Raw genomic sequence first — 20,357 nt, 5'->3', positions numbered from 1 at the left:
TTTTGTAACAACAAGATAGCACTATATACCTACTAGAAAGGCTAAAATCCAAAACACTGACAGCACCAAATGCTGACAAGGATGTAAAGCAACACGAGCTCCCATTCACTGTTGGTAAGAATGCAAAATGGTACAACCACTTGGGAATAATAGTTTGGCAGTTTCTTATAAGATGAAACATAGTCATACCACATGATCCAACAATCATGGCTCTTGATATTTACCCAAAGTTAAAAGCATGTCTACACAAAACTGGTACAAGAATGTTTATAATAGCTTTATTAATAATTACCAAAACTTGGAAGCAACCAAGTTATTCTTCAATAGGTGAATGGTTAAACAAACTGTTGTACACCCATGCAATTGAATATTATTCAGCACTGAAAAGAAATGAGCTATCCAGATATGGAGGGACCCTAAGTGCATACTGCTAAGTGAAAGAAGCGAATTTGAAAAGGATACATACTGTCCCATTCCATATAGATACTGTATATGACATTCTTGGGAAAGCAAAACTATGAAGACACTAAAAAGATAAGTGGCTGTTAGGGGTTCAGGAGGGAGGAAGAGATAAACAGGCAGAACACTGGGGACTTTTAGAGCAGTGAAACTATTCTGTAAGATACTATAACTGTTGCAAACACACATTACAGATTTCTCAAAACCCATAGAATATACAAGAAAATGAATCCTGATGTAAAGTATGGCCTTTGATTATCTATACTGGCTCATTGATTACAACAAATGTGCCATACTAATACCAAAAGTTAACAACAGGGTAAACCTGGAGAGTAGGGCACGTGTATATATATGGGAATCCTCTGTACTTCCCACTCAATTTTCCTATAAACCTAAAACTGCTCAAAGAAGTAAAGTATATTAATTTTTTTAAAGAATATTTTAAGATATATTAGCTACTTGGAGATATTTCCATGATGTACTAATAAGTGAGAAGAATAAGATGCAGACTATAAGCTGATCCATTTTTATAATCACACCAACATTTTGGACACTGGTTACTTGGAAAGCTGGGAGAAGAGAATGAAAATAATTAAAAACTTACTGACAGGGGCACCTGGGTGACCGTCCCAACTTCGGCTCAGGTCATGATCTCACAGTTTGTGGGCTCCAGCCCCCCGTTGGGCTCTGTGCTGACAGCTCAGAGCCTGGAGCCTCCTTTGGGTTCTGTGTCTCATTCTCTCTCTGCCCCTCCCCTACTTGTGCTCTGTCTCTCTGTGTCTCTCAAAATTAAATAAATGTTAAAAAAAAATTAAAAAGAAAAAACTCACTGACAGATCAAACCTTGAGCGAAACTATAAATAAAAACCTGAGATTGAAGTAATAAAAAAGCCCCTGAAGCAAGGAGAATCCATCTCAGCATAGATTGGGTAGGACCAGCCCACTCTGGAGCAGTGAGAAGAACCTGGTACCAGACCCACTGGCTGGAGAAACCAGAGACACAGCAAAGACCACTTGTTTCCTTATTAATTAGTTTAATATAACCATATGGAGATAACTATAGAGAATCCTCATTTTTTAAATTCTATCAATTTTGTTTGTCAACCATGCTACAAGTTCCAAAGCAAACATATACATAAAATGAAGCCTAGATTTCAGCTCTTTAACAAATCCCCTTAGCCCGGAAAAAAAAAAAAAATTGTCTGGTTTTTAATGAACCAAAATAGTTCAGGCTTAAGTTCCAGCATTATATTAATAGAAATCCCTTGGTTCATATCTTGCCCCTGGAAATGCATATTTAAATTTATGCAGCTTATTCCTTAAATCGGGCGTGCATTGCCCCGTAAGTACTGCAGCAGAGAGCGACCTAATCTTATTCGTCCAACTCCTAATTTTCACCAGAAAATAATTACTCCCTTTTATTCCACTTAACAAAATAAATCCACAGAGCTTCGTCGTATCAGCCTAATCCTGAAGAAGAAGAAGAAATGTTTTTGGTTTTTGAGGGTTTTTTCAGTCTCTTAAAATAAAAAGTTATCTGCAAGGGGCTCCTCAGCCCTCCTTTTACATGCAGAGGCAGCTGGGTGCAGTTTCTACTCTTGGAGGTCTGCGGTCTCCCAGCAACCTGGCTCCGGTTGTCAGGGAGAGACCCCGCCTGAGCCGGGGCTGTTATCAGGCCCGCTGCAGTCCTCGGTGGGGGGGGAGTCGGGAGCTCTGCGCAGCGCTTCTTCATGCCAGTGCACACGTCTCGGTGTGCAAGGAATGCTAAGTGGTTAGCTAGGAACTCTGGGGACCAGCAGGAGTTGCTGCAGAGGGCTTACTGCTAGATGACGTAGCTCCTTATGAATTGGCTCTCAAAAAGAGATAAGGAAATGGAGGTTTTCGGCAATGCAGTGTTTTCTCCGGGGCTCTATTTGACAGCTGGCTACTCCATTCTGCAAACCCTAACGTGGTTTTCTTTTCATCTGCTAACTACAGTACATTCAGGATTTTTTCACTTTATCTTTCATTTTCTCCAGCTGGAAAGTTATGCATTCCCTCACAGTATTTCATTTTCATGACTCTTGCCTTTTGGGTAAAATCTGTTAAAATATCTTTTTTATTTTTTTAGTTGGCCAAAGAGTAAGTGTTGGTCTCATGTGAACAATGCTTTTTAATTCTTCACAGTGCATTTGACCTAAGCAAAGTATAAATTACCTAACCATAAACTACTAATAAAAATAATCAAAGGTAAAATAGGAAAAAGTTACAGAAGAAAATTCAGCACTAATGTTATTACTTTACCATGGTAACATGGTGAAAAGAATTCATTTTCTATATATGCTCGGGGAAGACATTCAATGTTTCTAAATGTTATTCTTCACTTTATAAAAATGTAATGATAATACATTCATTGGAACATACTGTAACTCTGCATTTCTTCCAGTTTCACTATTACCAATCTTTCTTATATTATAATGCAAATTTAATACACTTACTCAACAACAAGCTAGTAGATTAGAAATATACCCTGCTGAGAAACACTGCAGATATGCTCATACTAAGGAATCATGTCTTTCTTTATGAAGGACAATAACCTTATTTGACCTCTCATAAAAGACTCAGCTTACAGAAGAGATCCCAGCTAACCCAGAGGATATGGTGGTCTTTGGTCAAGGTAAAATCAAGCATTTGGCATTGTTAAAAAAATAAGACATTTGGCTCAAAATGGAGTCGCTTATGCAAAGCCCCACACCACCAACCCAAGACTTAACCTACAGTTATGGCTGTCCCAGAAATGAAATCTTAAACCAGTCAATCAGAAATTGCCTGATCAGCACTAGTTAACTAGTTTGCCATTGCCTAGAGGAACATATCCTTGCAATAACCAACCCGCTCTTTTGCCTAGTATAACTTCCTTGTTCCCATTCCCTTCTCCTGTAAAAGCCCTTCATTTGTGTACAAGCTCCTTGGAGCTCCTTTCTATCTGCTAGATCAGATGCTGCCCAATTTGAGTCAACTTTTGCTCAAATAAACTCTTAAAAAAATTAATATGTCTCAGTTTATCTTCTAACAGGATCATGAGTCAAAGTAGTCAAGTATCTCATCAAATGGGAAGAACATTTTGATAGGACATCCAGGGGAAAGATACCAGAAAACCAAGCAGCTTAGCCACTGTAATCTAAGCAAGACCTCTGGCCACGCCAGCAGGGCACCATAACCAGACTAAGAGTTCAGGAACCACCAGGGAGAAAAATAGCTATCACTGAGCTCCACATATATTACATGAACTCAACTTTCACCTCCCTAGGGAGACACAGTGGAATGAAAGTGCAAAACAAGGCCCCAAAGCCCTAGCTCCACCACAAACTCCAAGAACAATCGAAGTTGAAACTGCTCCCAAAAGGCAACATGGAAGGGGAAGAAGTGAGTTGAGCCTTGAAAGACCCAGGAAGATTTAGATGGGCTGTGAGGAAGACAGCAAACGTCCTGGAAGAAAGGAACTAAGAGGAGAGTCAGCTGAGGGTGTGGGGCGGGGGCGGTACGGAGCTCAGAACACTGAGGTTAACAAGTTACAGGAAGTTTCTAACTCCAGGATGAAAAGTGTCATCACGTTAGCTAGGACGCAACAGAAATTACTCAAATCAGATGGCTGCAAGCTATCAGTAGAAGGGAGGAGAGGGAAAAGACAAAAGCAAGGAAGGAATGTGTTCCGTTTTTTGAAAATCAGCAGTTCCTGCCAAGGAGATGCCCAGATACGCGTTTGCCCAATCGCTCCTCACGTGAGCCAGCTTGAGTGGATTGGAGCTAATGACCTGTGCAGAAGCCCCTGAGTTATCCTGAAGTTACCTTTTAGTTCATTATACTACTAAGACCTCCTCCTGTGGGTGGAGTGTCCTGCCATTTTTTGAACATACATTGTATGCACTACCATACTGACATGCTAGGCATGTGCAATCGAACCGAAGTGCCTAATTAATAAAATATGTGTAAGTTCCTTATGTATATGTTAGCTCCCTGCCCCCATTCCCAATACACCAAATAAAAGCTTCCTGTGCTAACCCCATGGGGAGAAAGTACTTTGAGAGCTATGACTCTGTCTCCTTACTTATAACAATAAAAAGTTCTCTGCTTTCAACACTCCTTTGGGTTGTGTTCAACTTGATGCAGCCAAAGTGCAACTGAACTTGCCTTGAGTTCAGTTACAATCGCACCAATCACATAGTCACTGTTATTTCCTATGCAGTGGTAGTATGAAATTTGAGGTTTAAACAGATGTCTAATAGCGGTGCTCATGGTAAACTGAGAAGGATAAAGGCAGAGACCAAGGAAAGTGTGATGGTTATTTTATGTGTCAACTTGACCTGGCTAAGGGATACCCAGATAATGAATAAAATCTTCTTTATGGGTGTGTCTGATGCTCTCAAACTGGGAATTTATGATGGAAAAGAGACGAAAGAATAGGATAAAGGCCCCACGACTTTCACTCATCATGCATTTACACTCTGAACCCATCTTTTGCAGAATTCAGTCTCTCATACTTCATCAGAGTTTGAAGATTTTGGCTGGCACAAGATGACAGGGTCGGCCAGCTGCTGTGGCATGGGAAGGGATCCGGCCATCTGCCGGGTTGGCAGGACACTGGGGTCTATGAAGGGGCAGACCAAGCCTAGCAAAGAGACCTCCACTCTGGTCCTTGCTGAAGGCCTGGAGGCCTCTGGCACTCTTGGGGCCCATGTCACAAACTGATGTCTCCTCACCCAACTAGCTCCCCATTCCTTGCCTCAGCTGTCCTCACTCTCCTCCCCTCCCCAGAGCATCTTTCCCAACCATTGCTGCAGATTCCTAACAAATCCCAGCTTAGAGATTTAAAGATGAGGGGGCTCCTCATCATTTATCCTGGCAAGTAGAAGAGTTTACTACTGGTCACAAGAATGATCGGTAAGACAGTCTGAAATCAGCCCAAGTCTATCACTGCTAGTGAAAAAATTATTTAGAGTATATACCACAGGGACAAAAGATCAGCTATGTTAGCTTCTCTGTGTCATCCTGGTCACACAATGTTCACACAAAAAGACCACCTTTAGCCAACATTAACCATACTTTACCTGATATCCATACACCATAACTGAGTGCCTGATGTGGGTAGTGTCCTCTGTGAACCGTTACGGACTAAGGAATAAAACAGGATCAACCATGGCCAGTGCCTCCCTTTAAGGAGTGAAACATGGCTCCTCCCTCTGGACAGCCTTCTTTTTTTTGTTTGTTTGTTTTTAAGTTTATTTTTGAGTGAGAGCGAGAGAGAGTGGGGAAGGGGCACAGAGAGAAGGGGACAGAGGATCTGAAGCGGGCTCTGCACTGACAATAGAGAGCCCACTATGGGACTTGAACCCACAAACTGCAAGACCATGACCTGAGCCAAAGTTGGACTTAACCAACTGAGCCACCCAAGCACCCCAGAACAGCCATCTTTCGAGGCAGCTCTCCCTCATATGAGGAGAAAAGATATTGATTTAACAGCCTGGGTAGTAGAACAGTATCTAAGTAACAATGTGAAATCCAAGAGGAGGATTCATGAAATAGTGCATAATTATCTGCCCAGAAGAAAAGAAAGGGATCACTTAGGTTGTAAAGAAAAGGGAACCAGGGCAAGTTTTGAGGAAGAGGTAGCATAAGGATATATGGAAAACAACATTTCACCTGGGCAAGCATTTAACAAACATTTAATGAATGGCTAAATGAAAACACTGGTATATGAAACCCACTTGGGTAGAATCACATGAGCAGCTCGAAAGACAAAACACTGAAACACATGTTAGCCAGAGGCAAGGTGGGAAGAAAGGCTGGGACAGTAAGGATCAGATCAGGAGAGGTATGGAATGCCCTTATGCCAGGGACTTCAGGGAAACACGGAGGGTTCTGAAACAGAGGGTAAAATAAAGAGCTGCAGACAAGATGCAAAGAGGAGAAATAATAGCTCTGTGTCCTACAATTTAGAAATTAATCACACATTGGGGAAAATTTTTCTAAAAGGAAAATTGTTTTCTATCATTTTCTTTTAAAAGTCTATGTACATCACTCAAAATAAAAGAAATACACATAATGCCTTCTACATAATAGTGGAAGGAATTTGTCCCCAAAGATCTTTTCTTTGTATAAATGATGCCACCACAATTGATGCTTCAATAAAAATGAATATTTATGAAATGTAAAATGACTTGGATTAACTTATTCCAATTTCACCGTCTAAATTTAGATTTTTAAATCACGCCAAAATGTAGATTTTGATTACAAAAGCAAGTTGGGAAGGAAAAGAAAAAAAAAAAAAAAAGACTTACTTGACAAGAAAAAGAGAGCAAAATTTAAAAAACAGAATTTGAAATAGGGATGACAAAAGATGACAGAAAGGTGGTCAATTAAACTAAAAACCGCAGAAAAGGATCATCCTCATAGCAGAGTTCTTTAACTCAATAATGCAGTCACTTATCAAGAATCAAGTTACACGAAAGCCTGAAGGAAAATCTCCCACTTGTGTGTCCCATCCATCTTCAGCTCACTGCACAGCCCTCTCCCCAGCTTTTACTTTCTTAGCTATCCTTTCAAAGTTTCTTTGTGCATACATCTTATTATTTTCCTCCCTGTTCACACAAAAATTAGCATACCATACAACACTGTTCTGACCTTGCTTTTCTCACTTAACGCTATATCTTGGCAATCGCTCCACACCCATTCATATAGATTTTCCACGTTCTTTTTTACAGCTGCATATTCCATTGTGAAGACGAACCACAATTTATTTAACTAGCCCCTATTGATGGGCATTTGGGTTGTTTCCAATCTTTGGCTACTGCAAACAAAGCTGCAGTGAATAACCTGGTATAGTCATCATTTGGCATGCGTGCAAGTGTATCTGTAGGATAAATTCCCAGAATTGAATTCCTGGGTCAAAAGGTATATGCATTTAAATTTTTTACAGATATTGCCAAATTGCCTTCTGTAAGAGTTGAGCCAATTTACACTCTCGCCAGCAATGTACAAGAGTGCCTTTTTCCTTAAGGATTTACCAACAGAGTGTACCATCAAAGTTCTGGATTTTTGCCAATCTGAAAAATGAAAAATGGTGTTTGCATTCTCCTCATTATGAGAGAAGTTGCTCACTCTTTTATATGTTTAAGAGCCAATTGTACCTCCTTTTCTATAAACTATCTGTTCATAACCTCCGCCTATTTTTATAATGGATGTTGGTGTTTTCTTATTAATTTCTAGGAGCTTCTTACATATTAGGGAGAATAGTCCTTCTCTTATAAGTTGCAAATATTTACCCCAGTCTTTCTTTTGAATTTGTTTACGGTAATTTTTGCCATGAGAAGATTTTTATTTTGCTGTGATCTAATTTATCAATTTCTTAAGTCTTCTGATTTTCAAGTCATAGTTAGAAAGGCTTTCCTTACCCCAAGATTATAAAGGTATTTTATAAGAATTCTCCTTTTCTAACATTTACTTGTTTCATTTCTTTTTAAATTTTTATTTATTTTTGAGACAGAAAGAGACAGAGCATGAGCAGGGGAGGGGCAGAGAGAGAGGGAGACACAGAATCGGAAGCAGGCTCCAGGCTCTGAGCTGTCAGCACAGAGCCCAACGCGGGGCTTGAACTCACAGACTGTGAGATCATGACCTGAGCTGAAGTCGGACACTTACCAACTGAGCCACCCGGGCACCCCTGTTTCATTTTTACATGTAACTAAATGGAGAAACAGTAGAGTAGATAACATCACAAACTCTAGAGCCAAACCGCCCACATTCTTGTTCCAGATCCACCATTTATTAGCTATGTGACCTGGGATAAGTCACCTATCTCTATGGGCCTGTTTCCAGATCAACAAATGAGGATAATAATAATTACCACATGGTGGGGGGAGGGGGGTTATTGTGAGGATTAAATGTCTTGGTAAAAGTAATTACTAGAGTGTCTGACATACAGTAAGCACTCAATAAGCATGAGCTATTATCAAATATCTCTTTAAAACTTATCCTGGTTTAAGATGTGAAATAAAGATCCAACTTTCTTTTTCCATATGGCTACCCAGTTGTCCCATAGCCATTTTTTGACTATTCCATCTTTTTCCCACTGATTTAAGATATCTCCTTTATGATATACTACATCCCCATAGGTATTTAAGAATTTCTCATCTTTCTATTCTGCTCCATTGACCTATCTATTCACGGACAAGTATCACATTGACTTAATTACTGAACTTTATTTTTACTATATGGTAGGGCTAGTTGCCCCTCTTTGCTCTTCTTTAACAGTTACTGTAACTCTTCCTGTTTATTTTTCCCTATGAATTTTTATTAATTTTTTTTAAGTAGGCTTCACACCGAGCACAGAACCCCCACACTGGGCTTGAACTCAGGACCCTCAGCTCTTGCTACGTTTATTCATAAATTTTAACTTTTTTGGTTGCTATTATAAATGTTTTCTTCCATATATTTTCTAACAAGTTGTTTACACAGAGTAAAACTCTTGGTTGTTGTCTAGTATATATCCTGATACCATATTATTAATTCTCTTAGATTTTCCAGGTATATAATCTCATCATCTGCAAGTTAGTGTCCATTTTACCTTTTCTTTTCCAATTTGTACATTTCTAATTGCCTTCTCCTATATAAATGCATTAGCTACCACTTACAAAACAATGCTAAATAATAACACCAATCACCCAGAGTAGGTCTAGTCATGCTTTAACCCACTTTAGGCAGCCTTGGAAAAGTTGCACAGTAAAGAAGTTTGAAGATGTGAATCTCACCTATTAGGCCACAGTAGTAGCCTATAAAAAGATGAAAATTTTCTCAACTTCAAAAAAAATTACAATAATCCAATTAAAAATTGGGTACAAGACATGAACAGACTTTTCTCCAAAGAAGGCATACAGATGGCAACAGACACATGGAAAAATGCTCAACATCACTCATCATCAGGGAAATGCAAATCAAAATTGCAATGAGATATCACCTCACATCTGTTAGAATGGCTAAAATCAAAAACACAAGAAACAAGTGTTGGTGAGGATGTGGTGAAAAAGGAACCCTCAAGTACTGTTGATAGAAATGCAAACTGGTACAGCTACTAGAGAAAACAGTATGGAGATTCCTCAAAAAATTAAAAATAGAATTACCATATTATCCAGTAACTCTACTACCAGGTATTTATCCAAAGAAAACAAAAACACTAATTCAAAAAGATATATGCAGTCCTCTGTTTACTGCAGCATTATTTATAATAGCCAAATTATGGAACCAATCCAAGTATCCATCAATAGGTGAATGGATAAAGAGGATGTGGTTTTATATATATATACACATATACACAACGGAATAGTATTCAACCACAAAAAGAATGAGATCAAGGAACCTGGGTGGCTCAGTTGGTTAGGCATCTGACTTGTGATTTCAGCTTAGGTCACGATCTCAGGGTTTGTGGGATCAAGTCCCACATCGGACTCCATGCTGACAGCACAGAGCCTGCTTCGGATTCTCTCTCCCCCCACCCTCTCTGCCCCTCCCCCACTCATATTTTCTCTCTCTCTCTCTCTCTCTCTCTCTCTCTCTCTCTCAAAATAAATAAACTTTAAAAAAAAGAAAATTTAAAAAATGAATGAGATCTTGCCATTTGCAACAACATGGATGGATCTAGAGAGTATAGTGCTAAGTGAAGTAAGTCAAGGAAAGGTAAATACCATATGATTTCACTAATATGTGGAATTTAAGAAACAAAACAAGAGACAAATCAAAAAACAGAGTCTTAAATATAAAGAACAAACTGATGGTTACCAGAGAGAAGGTGGGCGGGGGAGATAAAATAGGTGAAGGCAATTAAGATGAGCGCTGAGTGAAGTACTAAATTATTGAATCACTATATTGTACACCTGAAACTAATATAATACTAGATGTTAACTGCACTAGAATTAAAATAAATTTTAAATAAAAAATTTTTAAACATGAAAATTTTCTTAACACAAAAAGTTAAGATTAAAGCTAAGATAGGGATGCCTGGGTGGCTCAGTTGGGTGGCTCAGTTGGTTAAGCATCTGACTTCAGCTCAGGTCATAATCTCACGGTCCATGAGTTTGAGCCCCGCACCAAGCTCTGTGCTGACAGCTCGGAGCCTGGAGCCTGCTTCAGAATCTGTGTCCCCCTGCGCTCTCTCTGCCCCTCCCCTGCTCGTGCTCTGTCGTGCTCTGTCTCTCAAAAATAAATAAAATGTTAAAAAAAAAATTTTATAGAGATTAAAGCTAACATGATAACCTTAACAACAAAAGCATTTAGTAATGGGGCATACCAGCTACTAGGCTGAGCAAGAGTGGACCATCTCCACATTTTTCCCTGGTTAGGACTTCAGTGGGAATTTCTATGTTTCTTCATTAAGCATGATGTTGGCCTTTGAGCAGAAATAGATTTATTATATCATGTTATGGAAGTAGCCGTCTCTGTTATTATCAAGAATAGTTGTTAAAGGTAGTCAAATGACTTTTCAGCATCCAGATGACAGTTATATCAGTTACATCATTTTTCTTCATAGATCAATTAAATGATGAATTATATTAATAGATTTCCTAATACTGACCCATCCTTACATTCTGGAACTAACTCCCATTGCTGGGCTCTGTTCACTCATATTTATTTAGCAGTTTTTCATCAATATTCATAAGTGGGACAGGTGTGCAGTTTTCTTTTTTTGTGCAATCTTTATCAGGTTTGGTTTTAATATTATACTTACTGCTTAAAAAGAATCTGACAATTCTTTTAGTTTAAATACTATTGGAATTACCTGCTCTTTAAATATTTAGTAGAAGTGTCAGTGTAAAATTGTCTGAACATGATGCTTTGAGAGGAGGCAACTCTGACAACTTCATTTCTGCTAGAAAAATCATTGTGCTTAGATTTCCTAAATGTTTCTGGTTTCAGTTTGGGTCAGTTATATTTTCCTAAAAATTATCTATTCCATCCAAGTTTTCAAATTTATTTTCAAAGAGTTAAACAAACAGTCTCTCATGAGTCTTTAAATTTTCAATTTCTATTACTCCCCCCTTTCAGTTGTTAATTTTGTATATTTGTACTTTCTCCCTTTTTTCTTTATTAGACAGCTACAGCTCATAAATTTCATTGTCATAGTTCAACTGTTTTTCAAAGAGGTGCCTTTTGGACTATTCATATTGTTCTACTGTTTTTCTACTTATATTTAAAGTTCTTAAAAGAGGACACCATGGGCAGGTGTTCTACATCTCTTCCTCTCTCCGAAAAAAAACCACAGTAATATAGTGAAGACTACAGAACAGTGTTCACCTAGTGAACACTAAGAATATAAAGGCAAGAAAGTAGAGATCACATAGGAGCTGTCAATGTTATCCTGAATGATATCTCCAAATCCCAAACATCTGATCAAAAAAACAGATTAGCAATATCTCCAATAGGCAAAACAAACCAAAAACAAAGTGCCATTAAAAAAAAAAAAAATGGGCTTTTAGAGTAATTAATTCACTGGAAATAAGATTAGTTCTAACTATAATAAATTCACATTTTAACAACATAGGAGACACTCTGAGGTTTTAATTATAAGCCTTCCACCTCTGCCTGTCTCTAGCAATTAATTGCCCACCATTTCAGTTCAACAAGCATGAATTCCACTTTTCCCCAAAGTTCTCTGAGTATTGCTGTCTAGTCAGGCACTAAAACAGAGAGAGACTGCCTCCACATAGAAGATCAGGCAAACTGCTTACATGCCCTGCCAGCCAGCCAGTGCTGTCCAGGACCCACCACTAATCTGAACAGAGTGTGCTTCAAATGAGGCAGTCCAGTCCAAGTTTAGTTGTAACCAATCACCCAAAATAGGACAACTCATGTTTTGATCCACTACAGGTCGCCTGGGAGAAACTAAGCATTAAAGAACTTTGAAGGATTGAATCTTAACCTTCTTGCAAAGTAGAAATCTACTATTAGGCCACAGTTTATTAAAAAAAAAAAAAAAGTGTTAAGTTTCCCTACGAATATCAAAAAAAGGTAGGATTAAGGCTAAAATGTAACTCTTCACACGAAAAATATTTGGTAATAGTGCACAAAGACAGAGCCTAGTGCTAAGCTGAACCAAAGACACTAAATAAGACTTATCTTCTAAAATCAAAAGGTGATGCTTTTATCACAGAAATTTTGAGAGTCAGGGCACAAATAACAGACACAGAAACAACAAAGAGAAGTGAAGGGCTGTTAAACAGATTGGAGGCTGGGGTAGAGATGAATTTGACTTTCAAAACAATATTATTAAATCCATAAGCTTCAAGCTTACAGCCACCAAAACCTACCAAGGAAGTAATACTATCCTGCCCATTTCTGGGGCCAATCCGAGAACCTTCAACAATCTGTCAAAGCAGGAGTTGTACAGGAAGTGGGGATTGGACCGGCTGCAATCTAAAACTGAAATATTAGGCGGGGGAAAGAGTTACAACAGCAAAGCAATAAGGACATATGCACTGCATATACATATGCATTGTAGCCTTAGCCCTACACCCAAAAAAAGCAGTTCACTGGTCTAGATACAGAGGTATATGCATGATTACATAAAAAGACAAGATGAAGAGCCTGGAACAGAACCAGGCCCTGAGGTTTTCTGTTAGATTTATTAGGTGGATATGACAAATAAATCATTGGCTCATTTCCGTCATGTTGGTTAATCTTTTACCAAAAGTGTCATTTATGTACCAGGTAATTGATTGGGAACACTTTGGTTAGGATTAAGCAGAACTAAATTTTGGTCAAAGCTAATCTTGAACCAGTTTGGAGCTCTGAACAAGATGTTTGTGTTCATTTGTTTGTTTTTTAGATTTCTGGGAGGGCATACCAAAACACCCATAGTGTGTAAAGAGTAAGTTCAGGACAAGCTGAGGATGTGCAACATTGAAAAAGCACTGCCTTTAAGTATCCATTTATGAATACTGGTTTGTAAAAAAAATTATAATTTATTTTTAAAAATAAAATTGTAAAAAAAATGGTAAATTGTAAAAAATATTATTTTTTAAATAAAAGTTTAAAATTAATTCTCTGAGCCAAAACACAAACAAATGTTTAGGGCTGGCTATGAGTTGGGGTTGAAGTGAGGGAAGCCTAAGAAGTAGAAGTGCTAATGTAGATGGAGAAACAAGTCACACAGTGTCAGTTTCCAAATTGCCTCAAATCCAAAAAAACTCTACCTCTCCCCCTCTCATACTGATTAGTGTGTACTATACGCAGAGCCTCGCTGTGACCTCCTCCTATATATACCCAATAATTCTTTAAGGAAAAGAAAAACAATTCCTAAAAATTTTTAAATGCAGGATTTATCTTGGCATTGAGCCATATGTAGAGGATTAATCACCCTTTAATCCTTCAACAACTCTTAAGACAGTGGTTTACAAACTATGACGTGTTTGTTTAAAGTACAAATTGCCAGGGCCACACTCTGAGAAGCACTGCACCAAGGTAATTCTACTTAAAGTATGGTCCCCTTCTGCAACAGAAAATGAGGCTTAAGCTTTACGAAAAGAACCTTTAGTTTAACATTACTGGGCACCCAAGCATTTTTCTGACTTTTTTCTTCTTACTGTATTTTCCAAAAGTATTGGTATGAGATTGGAAAATGTTTAACTTTGTAAGGCACAGCTCTAAAGCAGACACCTACGCACTACTGAGTCAAACACCGGCAGACCCGCGAGGACGGGGCTAGGGGCAGCTCCCGCCAATTAGGAGAAACCGGGCAGTCATGGAGAATAACAGAAGCCCGAGGGTAATTCTTGCAACCAGTACAGTGGACTGAGATACAATTTCAAAACTGCAATTTTCATCGTTCTGTATCATTCCATTGCTTCTAGTGACAACACGGCACCATCGGTGCAAGTGGCCACTATTCCAGCGAACCGTGCACAAAAGAGGAGGCACAGAAGCCGGCACTGAGGGCACACGCACCTGTGAGCAAGATCGGAAATCGGGTCAGCGCTTTTCCTACCCAAAGTTGGGAGCCACCGGGGTATTTGCACTCTAGGTGAGTTTTACCAACATACTAGATTCCATCAACGTGCTACATGCTGTTTAAGAGAGAGAAGCCAAACAAAGAAAGAGGACCGAAGACCCTCCGCCCCCCCTCCCCTAGCGAAGCCTCTTCGCGCTTGCGCAGACCCCAACCTAGCTAATCCGCCCGAAGCCGGCCCTCCGCTCTCTTCCGGGAGAGCGGAGGACGCGCAGCTACAGGGCGCTGACGCGCATGCGCAGCGACGAAGCCCGTGCTTTCTGCGCGTGCCTGAGTCCTTACCCGCGACGGGGATCGGCTCCTTCCGGCCCGGCAATGCCTCCTGGGGGCTGACGATCTTAGAGGCGGAGTCGCCCATTCTCGGGACAGGAAAGAGGCTGTGGAAAAGCTGGCTAGCTCTCCTGGTGGCCAAGAGCATGGGCGGGCCGCTGGCCGACGGGCGGAACGGCGCGGTCGAGAGCGGAGCGGCTGCTGCGGAGTGGGCGGCTGGCGCCCGGCAGTGGGACCGGCGTGCACTGGGCCGCGCTGCAGGCAGGGGGTCCGCCGAGGCCGCTTGCGCTGCGGGCTGTGGCCGCTGCCGACCCGGAATCAAGGTTACCTAAGGCTCTGGCCGAAGGGCTGTAACTGAGGGCGTGTTCCGCCCGGGGGTAGGGGGTGGGGTAGGCGTCTGCGGGGGGGCCTGGTCCTAGGAGGCCATCAGCTAGTGTTTCTGGTTCGGCTTCGGCTTCAGTACAAACTTCCCGGGGAGAGAACAAATGTACTAATTAAGATAGGAAGTACGTGAAGCGGCATGGGTCAAAAACAAATAATGCCTAGCCTTTGATTTTAAAGTTCGTTCCCTCCTTAAAAACCTTAGCAGTTGTTCAGTATGCCCAATAAGGCATAAGACGACCTACTTTACAGGCAACGAGGACGTATGTGTATTTCCACTGGAGCCATTGTAATGGTAAATTATCAAAAAGATGAGGATCCAAAATAAAAACTAAGCACAACTTTCAAAAAGCTCAGTATAGGGAAGATAATTCAAAATAATGTTTTATGTATATACACACATACATATACAGTGATAAGCCCATTTTGCGAGGAAGAAAATAGAGAAGCTCGGCGCTAATACCACCATTAACGCAGTTTGCGTGAATTTAATGCTGCTGTCGGATCATTCTTGTTTCTCAAATCGTGGGAGATAACATTTGTTTCTTTGACAAATTTTCAACCCAAAAAATAAGGTGGGTGAAGCCAGATGGGTGACTTGGGAGTTCCATATGTGAAATTTTGGTTTCACACAAATGTTCTGCCGGAATGGGCAGATAGTCTCACTAGGGAAGGAACTTCAGATTAGCACTCACAGAAATGAGAAGGCTTTGACTTGACCTCCCCTGTGAGTGAGTTACCTTTTTGTTTTAATGTGGTCTGGACTGAAACAAGGACAGGAGAACTGGCCCTACAGTATTGTAGAATAAAGTCAGACATGTAACATTAAGCTTAAATTCTTTAGTTTGTAATTTAGATTTCGTCTGGGCAATTTGCCTCAGTTTTTACTTTTGTTTATCCTATGAGATTATACAAAGTAGTTTCTACAGGCCTCCTGAAACACTCCAAGGTAATCCCTTCCATGTTTGGTCACTGCTAAGCACTTGAAAAATTAAGATCACTTTTCTGTCAGAGGAAATATTTTGTGTATGTGTATTTTTTCAATTATTGCCTTTTAATACATACTGAGTTTCTGTTTTTATGTCTTGTGGTTGATTGTGTGAAATTAAACATTAGAAATAAACCAAGAACTGAAGAGTTTTTCATGTTGCAAAGTACTTATATAATGTTAAGTTAAAAAGCACTGCAGAGCTACAGTATGTGTATATGTACTACGTAGTACATACAAAAATGCATATACTTCCACTTGTTATACCCGCAAAGGAAAGACTAGAAAAAAATTTAATGATTGTAGATTTGTTGTTGTTCAAGGTAATGGTCTGCTGATTGTCACTTTCTTAAAATGGTCTGTATTGTTACAGTGTTCTCAAGTGTTCCAATGCCTGATACTTAAATTACAAAAAAATATTTTTAAAGGAAAAATACCTTGATTTATTTCTAAGCTTTCTCCCTCCCATAAAGCAGGGGCTTCTTATCTCATTTACCAGAATAGTTGCAAGAAAAGTTACACGCAGGGAGGTTGGTTGGTTGGTTGGTTGGTTGGTTGGTTTGTTGGAGGAGAAAATTAAAAATTCCTGCCTTCAGTGATGCCATTTTCACCACTAGGACTTCCTTTTCTTTAGACTCTCCTAATCCCTTCTGAGCTCCACACTTTTTTTTGTCCATGTTGGGCACACACTGCTTTAATTTGTTTTTGTTTTTGTGTGTGTGTGTGTGATTATGCACTGGTTTTCCAACAATTCTAACCATGTATGTTCTTAGGCTGCAGCCTAAGCATCCTTTTTGATAAGACAAAGACTCAAAATACAGCAGTTTAAACAAAATAGAAGTTTATTTCTCTTTTACATACAATCTAGTAAGTAACTAGTAGTTAAGTACTGACAGGACCATGTATTTTCTTCTATCTCATACTGAATTAGCTTACATTAGTGCCCAGTGGTTAGTATTGGTTTAATTGGGCCAAAATCCTCATTTAGATTAACAAAAGTTTATTTCCCATATGTTTAAGAACAGCTCTGCCTTGACCCTTGGAGACAAGAATACTTAATACTCTATCCCAAATCTAGGCCTAGGTTTTAGTTGGGATATAGATTAGGTTGCTTTAACAGAGACCTGAAAATATTGTATCTGAAATAAGATAGGTTTTTTAATTAAAGCATAGTTGACACAATATTACATTCATTTCAGATCTACAATCTAGTGATTAAACAAATCTATAGTTATTCTCTTCACAAATGTAGTTATCATCTGTCACCATACAATGTTATGACAATACCATTGACTATATTCCCCATGTTGTGACTTATTCATTCCATACCTAGAAGCCTATATCTCCCACTCCCCTTTACCCATTTTACCCATCCCTACCTGCTTCCCCTCAAAACCATCAGTTTGTTCTGTGTATTTATGGGTCTGAAACAAGACAACAGTTTTAGGGTTTTTCTGTCACATACTGGTCCAGAGGTAAGTGGTCCAGGACTAGTAGGGCAGTGCTGCTATCCTACATAATCTCCATCATATCTATCTTTTTTTTTTTTAATGTTTATTTTTGAGAGAGAGAGAGTGCACAAATGGGGGAGGGACAGAGGAGGACAGAATCTGAAGCAGGCTCCAGGCTCTGAGCTGTCAGCACAGAGCCAAGTGTGGGGCTTGAACTCACGGACCCTTGAGATCATGACTTGAGCCAAAGTCAGACACTTAACTGAGCCACTCAGGCACCCCCGTTATATATGTATCTTTTTAAAAAAAAACATTTATTTTCGAGAGACCGAGTGTGAGTGTGGGAGGGGCAAAGAGAGAGACAGAATCCAAAGCAGGCTTCAGGCTCTGAGATGTCAGCACAGAGCCCAATGCAGGACTTGAACTCACGAACCGTGATGATTATGACCTGAGCAAAAGTCAAGATGCTTAACTGACTGAGCCAGGCGCCCCTATCATATCTGTATCTTAACCCAGCAAAAAGGAAAGAGGTGTACATCTCAGTAGTCCTGGGGATGTGTCCCAGAAGTAGCACTTGTTTCTACTTATTCCATTGACCTGATTTAAGACATGGCCACATATAACTGGAAGGTGGGAAATAAAATTCTCTAGCTGGGCAATCATGGATACCGCTAATAATTAGCAGTTCTAGTAATAAAGGAAGAAGGTGAGAATGTACATTGGCGGACAACTCCATCACAGTCCACTTTTCTGACCATCTAAATATTTATATATGCCCCTCTTCTAACATAGAACACACCGTATTCCAAAGAGAGAAAAGCCTAAGTTCCAACAGTATTTGAATCCAGCTCTAAGTCCATGATCTGGAGATGATGTAAAGTCCTTTACAAGTTTGGATGTAATTCCTTATGACACAGTGATCTATTTGCTAAAAGATGAGGTATCTGCTCCCCACTCCCACATCGTCCCTCACACACCTGGTGAGGTAGGAATATGGAAAACTATTTGGGGAAAAAAAAAAACTGTCGTGGAAAAAGTAATCACTGGTCTGCAGCCTACCAAAATGTTGCAAAAGGGAAACTTCAAAGACTGCCCAAGAAGTCAAGTAAATTCTTAGACCCCATTTCTGCTTTCCAGAAGGAACTCTCCTGCTTGTTGCATTTGAAGTTACTGGCTTTACCTCTGGGAGGTTCTTATTCATGATCCTCCGTGATTGCATTTAAAGGGTATATTGAAAAGTATGCCCTCCTAGGAGGCGACACATCTTTTTGTGCCCAGTTTCTTACTGGTGCAATTTTTTAGGGACTATGCATTACTTCAGGGTCAAATATACACAGGTATCAGCAAGCTAGACTTGTAGCTTTTTTGTCAATTCCATTTGAAAAAATACAGGATATATTTCTGGTTTATTCCTTTTACAATTCCTTGTACAAATAACCACAGCTAAAGATCTCAGCTAGTCATATTTCTTATGCCTAATTACTCTTCATTTTTATTTACTAGGCTCTGTTTGTCCCATCTATCCTGTATCTATTAACTTAATTACAGTGCCCTTGCAGCCAGCAAAAACAGCAGGTTTGGTTGGAAAGGCAATCCCCTTAATATGATCTTCACCGCTTGCCTCCCATGCTTGGCTTCCATCATCTGGCAGACAACACTTTGCTAATGGCCCTTGAGAAGGGCTTTGGGTTGCAGTTTTATCTTCTGCTATTGGGAGTATAATAGCTTTTGGCTTAATCAAAACTAGAAGGCCCTAAATAACCACCCTCAGTCAATTTGTATTGCAGGCTATAGACAGAGAATTCCAGTCCTAGCAGAGTTTTGTTTCCTTTCATCTCTGTTAACAAAATGGCTAGCATCTACCTGAGTCCATCTTTCTCAAAGGACTTTGCAGAAGGAGGCAGGCAATAGCCAATACTCTCTCATTGGTCGGAGAATCATCCTTCTGACCATTTTCCCTAAAGTTACAGATTCAAAGAGCATGTGGTCTGCCTTCCAAGGTATTGAGTTGACAGTTTTATCAAATGTTTTATGGCAGCATAAAAAGGAACACCAGCTCTTCAGCCTGTAATATCTGTGTCATTGTCTGCTGCCTGCCATTAAACCAATTCATTATAGTTTAGTTGAATGTTATGGCTTCTACAGAAAAACTGCTAGAACTAATATGTTGTTAGCAACACTTCAGGATACAAAACCTATCCACAAAAATTTATTGTATTACTATATGAAGAAAAAATGGAAATGGAAATTTTAAAAACACCACTCAAAGTAGCATTCAAAAAATAGTAAGTATCTAGAGATAAACCTAACTAAAGATGCGTTAGACCTTTATGCCAAAAACCGCAAAACACTGCTAAGAGAAATATTTAAAGACCTAAATGAATACAGAGATATACCATGTTCATGGATCAGAAGATTCAACATCTCAATATTGTTAAGATGCCACTTCTCCTAAAATTGATGTATAGATTCAATGAAATCCCAATGAAAATCTCAACAGATATTTTTCTAGAAATTGGCAAGCCGATTCTAAAACTCAAGTGCAAAGATAGAGGACCTATAGTAGCAAAAATTGAGGAGTCCAGCTCCAGGCCATAATCCTACATGTCATCTTTTAGGGCTAACAACAGGCAATTACAAAAGCTTTTCCTGACAGGCCTCATAAGGGAAAACTGCCGTCTTCACACCAAACTTGGTGCACAGGCAATGAATTGCAGTCTCCTGGAGGGAATTGCAGTCAAGGACTTAGGACCCACCCCACACCAGCCATGCTCAT

At 39.6% G+C, this 20,357-nt stretch overlaps 1 protein-coding gene across 2 annotated transcripts in view; it reads right to left on the bottom strand.

Annotated features, from left to right (window-relative positions):
- MSRA (methionine sulfoxide reductase A) overlaps positions 1–15,239 on the bottom strand; it is a 462,819-nt gene extending 447,580 nt beyond the window's left edge. The window contains exon 1 of one of the 2 annotated variants that reach the window (XM_040469218.1): positions 14,774–15,239. In XM_040469218.1, the coding sequence (XP_040325152.1) occupies positions 14,774–14,909 (136 nt within the window). In that variant the 5' untranslated portion in view covers positions 14,910–15,239. The remainder of the gene's footprint in view (positions 1–14,773) is intronic. The other variant, XM_040469276.1, reaches the window with a different exon arrangement.
- Positions 15,240–20,357: the final 5,118 nt, after the last annotated feature.

The sequence above is a fragment of the Herpailurus yagouaroundi genome, unplaced genomic scaffold (genome assembly GCF_014898765.1).
Source record: "Herpailurus yagouaroundi ecotype Mexico unplaced genomic scaffold, PumYag 28, whole genome shotgun sequence".
In the NCBI taxonomy this organism is placed as follows: domain Eukaryota; kingdom Metazoa; phylum Chordata; class Mammalia; order Carnivora; family Felidae; genus Herpailurus; species Herpailurus yagouaroundi.
This window is presented reverse-complemented; position numbering and strand designations above follow the sequence as displayed.